Consider the following 9782-nt stretch of genomic DNA (forward strand, 5'->3'; position numbering starts at 1 on the left):
CTCAAAAATCAACGCGATTTTTTAGAGATTTGAAATTTGCATATTATTATACTAAAATTTAATGGGCTATAAAACTGCATACCGGAATTCTTTTTCGAAATTCGTATTAAAAAGTTCGCGATTTTGCTGAAACTTAGTAGATTTGTCTTAATTGTTGTACACAGTATCATTCTTGGATTTAAATGGAGTTTGCTTAAATATAAGCCATATTGTAATATAAAATTAACAAAAAAGAGCCGTACGCTCAATTTTGGGAGTAACTGTATGTAGATAGGACAATATATAACAAAAATCATAAAAAATAAATTGTCAAACTTTGTGCAAGATTTAAAAAAATTCTTCAAAATTATCACAAAAACATTTTAAACTTTCCCAAAAATTAAAAAGAAAGTAACAATCGCTCACTGCGATTTAAAAATCTAGGAGAAAATGGTTCCCAGTCGAATGATTCTTGCCTAGCTATGTATGTATATGTATGTATATATGCAGCGATTTCAATAACTATTAATTGTAGCCGTAACTCGCTGTCTCTATTAGCGATTGTCCATCTGCTGCGATAGATCTCCGGCGATGAATCGCTTGTGTAGGCCGCTCATCGCAAGGTTGTACTGTTAAATATGTAGTTAGTTTCACAGCTTCTTTTAACTTTAAATTTTGATGAAGTTGTGTTTTTCTATAATATAGTATATGCTCAAAACAACGTCGAGAAAGCCACTTTTGCGAATACAGTAATTTTCGCCAAGTGTCGTAAGCACTTTTTGAAATGAAGTTTTCTGTGATGACATGCCCAAGTACCAAAATTTCTATGCGATGAGCATTTCGCTTGCGATGAAACTGACAGATCTCCTGCGATAGCTGTATGCTAATGGAGACAGCAAGTAAGTAATTGACAACATATGTAGCTGTGTAAAATTTCAGGACGTTGGTTTAAACAGTTCCAGGGATAAGCGTTATGAAAAGTTCAGTGTGTATGAGAGGTACCACGCCCCCTTTTCTAATACCTGCCACTTTCCGTCATTAGCACGGTATTCAAAACATATATAGCTGTGCCAAATTTCAGGATGTTGCACAGTGGCCAATTTTTCGAAAAAGCTGGCCAAAAGTCGAAGCGTGGTACAATTGTAATCAAACCTTGCGTATTCGTCTTTATTTTGGTTGCTGGTTTTAAATTTCACCATATAATCTCGAAATTCATAATGGTGGATCCATAATGGCTGCTGTGTACGCTTAAAATAATCAGATTTTTAGCAAAACTAAGGTAGTTAAGTATAAAAGGTCATGTTTTCTGCTTTTTTGTTATATAATGTGATGTAGCGGTTAGCAATATACGCTATCATTCCGCAGGGCCTGGGTTCAAGCCCAGTTTGCGACCAACATCAAAAAATAAGAAACAAACAAGTTTTTTGTAATAAAGTCGCCCTTTGGCAGGCAATGGCAAACCCCCGAGTGTATTCCGCCACGAAGAACAGCTTCTCATAAAAATAAAATCCCCGTTCGAATTCGGCGTAAAACTGTTGGTCCCTCCCCTTTGTGCGCCAACATCAGGTTTGAAGGTTAAACTACGTGTCAGTCAGTAGCGGACCCACGGGGTGTGTTTTAATATGGCGCATATGTATGTATAATATGGTGTCTATGTATTAAAACACCCCCCGTGTGTCCGCCACTGACTGACACGTAGTTTAACCCCCACAAACTTCAATATATATGAAAAAGAAAATTAGACCGCCCATCTCGACCACTCTCGTAACTATTTTCCTAATCCATCATAATGAGTAAACAAAAAAAAATCAATCCGTGAATATCTACGTCTTACGTCAGTTTTTAGATGGCGTGACAATGAAAAAACATGTTTTACATACTCTAGATTACAATGTCCATGAGCGGATACTTGAAAACTGTTATTTTTTTTTAAGGATAATACCACGATTTTAACAACGACGAAAACTCTATTTTTAATATTTTTATTGAGCTTTGTACCACGATTGTTTATTAGGAAAAATTGAAAAAGCAACAAAGTCTAAGCGGTAGAAGTTATAGCACTATTTCGGAGATCACCACATCTCCTCATCAGACTTCTTTTTCTAGACTTCAGCAGGGATCGAACCTGCGAATTCGATGTTCAAAGTCAGAAGCGTTAACCACTGAGCTATGTACATCCCGTAAACTCTTGTTGCTAATTCATTTTCCTTATTCAACCAACTACTATCAAGTGCAACTGATTTGCCGCTATTTAAACTCGACAGCGTGGTTGTTGTTGTCAATTCTATACATTCATTTGCTTATTTGCTTTTTTTTTGTATAGTTTCAGGCAGGCTCTTCCTAAACTATGTATTTGTCAATGTTATTGTGGCTTGTTAACATTTCATTTTTAATATTTTTATTGAGCTTTGTACCACGATTGTTTATTAGGAAAAATTGAAAAAGCAACAAAGTCTAAGCGGTAGAAGTTATAGCATTATTTCGGAGATCACCACATCTCCTCATCAGACTTCTTTTTCTAGACTTCAGCAGGGATCGAACCTGCGAATTCGATGTTCAAAGTCAGAAGCGTTAACCACTGAGCTATGTACATCCCGTAAACGTAAAACTCTAATTTACGAAGAGTTTAGAGCGAATTGCTAGCAACAGTCACTTCCAACTCCTCCAACACTAAATGCTTTAAGAGAATCGACTTGTTGTCTCATAACGATACGCAATAGAGCCCTCCTAACAATATAAGATGGTTATGCATACGAATACATCAATTTTTTTTTACTTTTGGCCAGGGTTTTCCAAAAATTGGCCACTGTGCGTTGGCTTAAGCAGTTCCAGAGATAGGCGATATGAGACGTTAAGTTTGTATGGGAGGTGCCACGTCCCATTTTCCAATAGCTCCCAGTTTCCGCCATAAGTAGGGTATTTACAATTTATGCATCCGCGCCAAGTTTCAGTTCCCCAGCATAGTTGGTTTAAGAGATATAGTGGTGCACTCAAAAAAGGGGTTTCAACATTTTATTGGGACGTATGTATATGTGTAGATATCCATCATTCTCCCACTATAAAAGAACGTTAGGAGTATCCCGACCCCAGCGCCTCCTATCGTGTAATTTTTCAGTAAATATTCCTTTTCAATTGGCCAACAAATATTCTAAATGAGAGCCACATCTGCGACTAAATGCAGTTTTTAGGAATATCCCGACCCCAGCGCCACCTAGCGATTAACTTTTTAGTCGGAATATTTTCCTTTGAGGTGCTGACATAGAGTTGTTCCCAATATGAACAAAATCGGTCCAGTCGTTTGGTAGTTTAGTGACATACAATATACGGAAAACTTTATGAAATTGTAAAATGGTGACGTCTCAGCTTTCTTATTTTTTTGGCAACAACAACAAAAAGTTTTGAAGTTTTTTTATCGAAAATCCTTCCACACAGAAGATCCAAAAAAGTACTTTTTACGGAATTGAAATCGGTTCCGCCGTTCATTTGTATATATTTAGAATAACAGACTTAAAAAAACTTAATTATTTTATTACATACATAGTAGAGCGGGGCCATTTTTTTTTTATTATGCGCGTATAGCAGCGGAGGATTCGAAGTGTAATTCGGAGCAAATTTGCTGAAGAAACCATGGATCTAAAATCAATTTGGAGTTTGTCAAATTGCGAGAATAGGTTCGAAGAAAATGTCCAAATTTTTACTGTTGGGCACTCCGGTTGAAGTTTTAAGAAAAGATAAGTTCAGAAATGGACTCCTCATACAAAAAACCCCTTCTAGCTAATTTTTATACAAAATTAAAGCACTACTACAGCAAAATGCTAAGAAGCCTATTTTCACAATTTGGCAAACTCCAAATTGATTTTAGACGCATGGTTTCTTCGGCAAATTTTCTTAGAATTACACATAGAATCCTTCTGTGCTATGCGTGCATAGTCGAAAAAGTATCCCATACAAATTGACTCGCACTAATGCATACATAAATATGTTAATCTACCACATTGTTTTGGAACCTACCACAATATTTAAGGCTTATCTACCACTTTGTGTACAAGTCAATATTGTGGAAATTACTACACAATAAAATTGCGCTAACCTTATTTTGGAGAAACGTTGCTCAAGTAAATATGTGCAAGAAATATGAATGTGCGTTGTATATTTTGATAGCTTTAGCTTTAAAAAAAAAAATTTTTCTACGCTCTTTCCATATTTTACAGCACGATCTGGACACCAAAATCAAAACAAGACTAAAAATTGCGCAATTCTCGCCATAAGCAACACAAATTATTTTACAATAACACAAGCATTAGCAAAATATCAACATGATTTTGATTTTAGCGCAAGAACTGTGTAATTTAGTACAAACAACCCCATACACCGCATAAACGACCGACGTAAGCCCGACATTGCGCAATGTTTTTGTGTGCTTTAGGGGCCCTATAACAGCGGCGTGTGCAAAGAAATTCCGGCTTGTAATTCCCTTATACGAGTTACCAAATATGTAAATATAAAATTTTAAGACTTTAAATAACAAGAAAAAAATTATTGCCTTTGAACTATATATGTATATTATTCATAGTTTTCAAAAATTCATTTCTGCCAACTAAAAGTATCAAAATGGGGCATTTGTGAACAAAAAAGTATCAAAGTATCGATCTTAAAATTTAGAAAAAAAGTATTAAAAATGATACAATGATTATCTGGCTAACGAATTTCCGGATAAATTTATTCCTCAGTTAGGTTAATTATTCTTCGAATAAACTTTAACTGACTATTGAAAAACACCATTTCGACTTATCAGTCAAGTTAGTACTTACTCATGGCTTATCTGACTATTGAAAAACCGTCCCTTAGTGTTTAAAGATGAATTGTTTTTAGTTTGACCTTGAATTGCCCTAAATCCTGACCTGATGCGATCAAACGGACACCGTATTTGGCTTCAGCGACGGGTTATAGCGGTATGTAGTGCTGTGTAATGAAACTGAATTTCAATAAAACCAAATGTTTAAATGTTTTATTTGATAAAGTCTATTTTTATTTAGATAAATATAATTTAAACGGTCGATGTTATTTTATTTGAAACGAATAGTTTCAAATCAAAAACCTTAATTTTTTAAAAACTCTCTTCGATTTTTAAGGTTACGGTTTTTTGGTCGACAAAACATCTGGTAACGCTGCAAACGATTTGTCTGAACTCCCCCAACTGCATTGTAGATATCTATCAGAGCAGAAGTGAAAATAGCACTGATTATCAGATTAGGACGTTAGCGTGTGCTGTTATTGCTGATTCTCTCTCTGTAGAATTGTCACAAAACTTTTCCTTCGGCATATTTTTGCGCTCACATTTTTGGTCTCCCGTGTTTTACTGTCGTTTAAAAACAAACGAAAGTTGTCTCGAGCGGCGCAGTTGCGTGGATGCTGCAGGCAAAGCAACATCAATCGTAATTCCGCAACTAGACAGTTTAGCAAGCACGGTGCCTGAATTGTGTCTGTGTATGCCGGATACAAATAACGAAATGTCCGAATGCTTCATCGAAAGAAGTGTAAAGCCTGCACCCTTTCCGTGTTACATCAAATTGAGTGCTTGAGTGGCAATCCACGGTGTTTGGCGTGGAGAGCAAAACCTTCTTGCACTTATGTGCAAATATGGTGTGTGTACTTGCTCGGTACTGCTGACCCACATTTATGGAAGGAAGTATACATGCAAAGAGGTTATCGTACATGCTGGGGGATAGGGAATATGTATAAACTCTTTTGAATTATACGAGGAAAACTGCAATGCAATTTTTAAAACGCTGTGAGTTAAAAGTGAAGAAATATTCAAATTAAGCTATATTTGTGAATTTGATAAATTCGTAGCGATTAACAAACTTTTAACAATATGTATTTACTTCAATAAGTAAAATGTGATGGCCATAAAAGACATCGCGACGATGACAAGTGAAAATCGCTTCAGATTGTCAAATCGGAGTTTCTAATTTGCAATTAAATGCAAATGGCTAGTGTCTACATGCATTCAAAAGTAAAATGTGAAATGGTTTTCAAATGGGCATCGATTACGCAAGGTAAACAATTTTCAAAAATTCTCATAACTAGACTGTGGATTTTTATGCAAAATACGGAGCCTAGAAATATGTACCACATAACTATAAGCAAAGTGTATAAATTTGTATACATTTTGTTTATACATAGTTAAGTGGTACATAGTTTTAGGCTTCGTTTTCTGCATAAAAATCCGCAGTCTAGACTCACAACCACGGCATTTATGCTAGTCCGATATTATAAAAGTAGAACAATTTTCGAGATGTTTTGAAATTTCGGTGTTTTGAGCTTTAAAAAAGTTAGATTAGATTAGGTCGCCCTCACTAAACTGAATTAAAAATTATTTTATTTTTAATAAGGAAAAAATAAGTAGGGTATTATTTAAATTCGGCTGAGAAGTGGCAGAGTTATGGTGGATGATAATTTAATTTTGTTCCAAAGTTTTATTGGTTTTAAGCATTTACCTTGTTATTTTATTCATTTTTTAACAAAATATAAAATAAGCCCCTGGTTTCGCACCGTAGGTCGATAGCCTGCTTTAAAGTGAATGTTTTGTGACTTTCCGAATCATGATCGGATGAAAACTGACAATTTAGTAAGAGATATTGTCAGCAAGCATGCTATTTCTATTTACGTATACTCCACTTCTAATTTACTTCTACTCCAAAATTTTTTGTTTTTATCAGGCGTTTGCATTATGATTTATTTATTGTTGCCAAAAAGTTTAGTTCGTGTTTTATAAAGAACTTTCTGCATTAGCAAGAAATTAAAGCAATTACCCAGCCAGCAAAATCATCGTAAACAAGCTCGTAATTGGATATTTTCGCGAAGAAAAACCGGATTAAAAATCGATAGCCGTTTACGACTCTTTTTCGAGCACTTTTTCGCTTTAAATTGTGCATCGCCTACGAACAGTCGTAAACGGATCGAAAAAGCATTCGTATGCGAATATTTTTACGTCCGTTTTTTTAATTGTAAACGAGTCTCGTAAACGATTAATTTACGTTAAAAAAGCGTTTTTCTACACTGCTTTATCTACTGTTTTTGAATGCTAAAAATAAAGGCAATTAATTAATTCAAATTATTGTAGTTCTTTTATTGAATGGAATTATAATTAATAAATATTTATAGTGCCGGATCAAACTATTGGCACAGAGAATTTTTCGCAATGTATGCAAAGTTTTTTACTTGGATTTCTTTTCGCACATTTTTTTTTTTAAATATAGTTAGTATGAAGACCTACTTTCAAATCAGATTTTTGAGAAAAATTCTAAGTATGCAGTTTTATATCCCATTATATTTTAGTATAACATAGTGCAAGCTTGAAGTTGCCAGAAAACCGCGTTGATTTTTGGCAATTTTTTCACGCAGTTTCTTCCATGCAAATTATGTGTGCATTTTTTTTTGTATGGAAGAAACTGCGTATAAGAAATTGTCAAAAAACAAAGAGGTTTTCTAGCTATTCAAGCGTGCACTTTATTATACTAAAATTAAATGGGCTATAAAACTGCATACTTAAAATTTTTCTAAAAAATCTGATTTGAAAGTAGAACTTCATACTAACTATATTTTTATAAAAAAACAATTAGAGAAGAAATCAGAATAAAAAACTTTGCATTCATGGCGAAAAATTATCTGTGCCAATATTTTTTCCCGGTACTGTATATGTGAAGATATTTTCAGATAAATAAATATTAAAAAACTATCTATTAACAAATTAACAATTACATAAGAGGGGTTTAATATATATTATAAAGTAGCTGAATTTATTTTTTATCTTTTTTGCCGATAGGCTGCCAATTTTTTTTGCCGGTCGTGTGCATATTGGAAGTGCTTCTTTGAAACGGTAATATAAAAACTTCTTCGTCGGAGTTAAATTTTTGACGAAAAGCACCTAAGAAAATAAAGTGAAAGATTAAGCTCCATTGGAAATCGGAAAATTTAATTAAGTAAAAAGTGGTAATAAATAATATTATTATCCGTACTTTTTATTGCCGCAGTCATTGCCAAACCAATAGCGCTGCTTTTGGTACCAGTTCCCTTCCACGAGAAAAGTTCTGCTACCTCATCTATAATAATTTGTTTTTAATGAATCATTTATTGACGCTAGTACGGATAAGGCTTCGGATTTCGCCCGCCTTTTTAATTGAGAAGCCATATTATCAATAAAACATTAAGCTCAATAACTGCAAAGACGTAATAAACTAGCAAATTAAAAAAATAAATAACTATAAACCTACGAGATAGGGGAATTAAACGTTTAAATCCTTTAGTGTTGCTCCGCGCAGCCTGTGAAAGAATTGCAAAACTCGTTAAATTAATTTGTATTTTTGAATTACATATGTAGTAGCTACTTACAAGAAGTTTAATTATAAAAGAAAGTGGTAGATCGTCCTTTGCGTTTGCACCAGTCTGCCAATAAATCACATACTTAATAATTTTCTTAAATTGAATATTGATTGAAGAAAAATTGTCAACAAAACTAAAATTTTTTCTTGTGCTGACAAATTACTACAAGCCTCTTTCTATTATATTTTTTTGTTTTATCGTTTACGAGCTTTTCTCTAACTGTTTGGCGATACGAGAATCCCTCGTGAAACATAATGTTCGTAAAATGTACGTTTTCTTGCTGGCTGGGTATCCACATACATATGTATAAGGTGCGTGAATATTACTGCGTAAACAGTCCCAATAAGTCCTGTTATGCTTGTGGAGAGTATATTTTTGCGCGGGAACTTAATTTTACTTAAACTTGTTCCCCAAAATATTGACGCCGAAGGTCCTGTGCAATACTTGCAGAACAAACATAAGTACTTATTTGGATGAAGGACGTAAAGTAAAGCTATATATAAATAGGCAAGCATGAATCAATTGGGAATAATTTTCTCCTACGTTTCTAAACCGATTCGAATGGTTGTTGCTTTATTGGAAAGGTGTTTGGTAGGAGGAGTGCACAAACTTTTAACTTTTCCAATAGGTGGCGCAGGGGTCGAGCTATTTACAGTCCGATTTGCTTCTAACTCAGAATATATATTTGCTACATAAGGATAAACAAACCTGCCAAAATGGACCCGATAGGTGTAATATGTAATATTTTCTCATATCTTATATATAAATAGGCAATAATGTTTTTTTACACCCCTTTCACAGCTAAACTATACCTCTAAGGTATAAACAATTATATATCATTAGAAAGGTATTTTGATGCTGATGGGCAGACAATTTTTCAAATTTACATGTACATGGTTGGGGCGGAAATGCCTCCTAAATGTATGCTTTAATATTGATACTAAATTAAAGAAATGTGCTAAGCAGCAGTTTAGGAATCAGATTTATGTAGATTAAGATTCGTGCAAGGTAGAAGGTAAAGTTGAATATGTAGAAGAAGAAAGGGATAAAGGCAAGGATTAAAATAAAAGTAAAGAAACCTACATATAAAGACAAAGGGGAAGGGAAATGTAAATACCTTACCTAATAACAATGGTGGGAGTGAATACGTAAATGAAGAAAAGAATGAAGATATAGATCAGGATAAAGGAAAAGATAAAGATGAAGACGAATACGAAGATGAAGATGAAGGTGCAGATGAAGATGAAGAGAAGATGAAGATGATGAAGATGAAAATCAAAACGAAGATTAAGATGGAGATTAAGATAAAGATAAAAATAAGATAAAGATGAAGATGAAGATGATGAAGATGAAGAAGATGAAGATGATGAAGATGAAGATGAAGATGAAGATGAAGATGAAGATGAAGATGAAGATGA

The 9782-nt window shown here is 34.1% G+C and overlaps 1 protein-coding gene across 2 annotated transcripts in view; it reads left to right on the forward strand.

The window, feature by feature from the left end:
* Nucleotides 1–5370: 5370 nt before the first annotated feature.
* Nucleotides 5371–9782, forward strand: part of LOC118734324 (fibroblast growth factor receptor 1-A) — a gene marked incomplete at its 3' end in the record, with an annotated part of 33676 nt that continues 29264 nt past the window's right edge. Inside the window, 2 exon segments of one of the 2 annotated variants that reach the window (XM_036464048.1) lie at nucleotides 5371–5770; nucleotides 5833–6038. In XM_036464048.1, coding sequence (XP_036319941.1) covers nucleotides 5963–6038 — 76 coding nt within the window. 2 annotated transcript variants of the gene reach the window in all.

The sequence above is a fragment of the Rhagoletis pomonella genome, unplaced genomic scaffold, assembly GCF_013731165.1.
Source record: "Rhagoletis pomonella isolate Grant_MI unplaced genomic scaffold, Rhpom_1.0 Rhpom_scaffold_00002, whole genome shotgun sequence".
Classification (NCBI taxonomy): Eukaryota; Metazoa; Arthropoda; class Insecta; order Diptera; family Tephritidae; genus Rhagoletis; species Rhagoletis pomonella.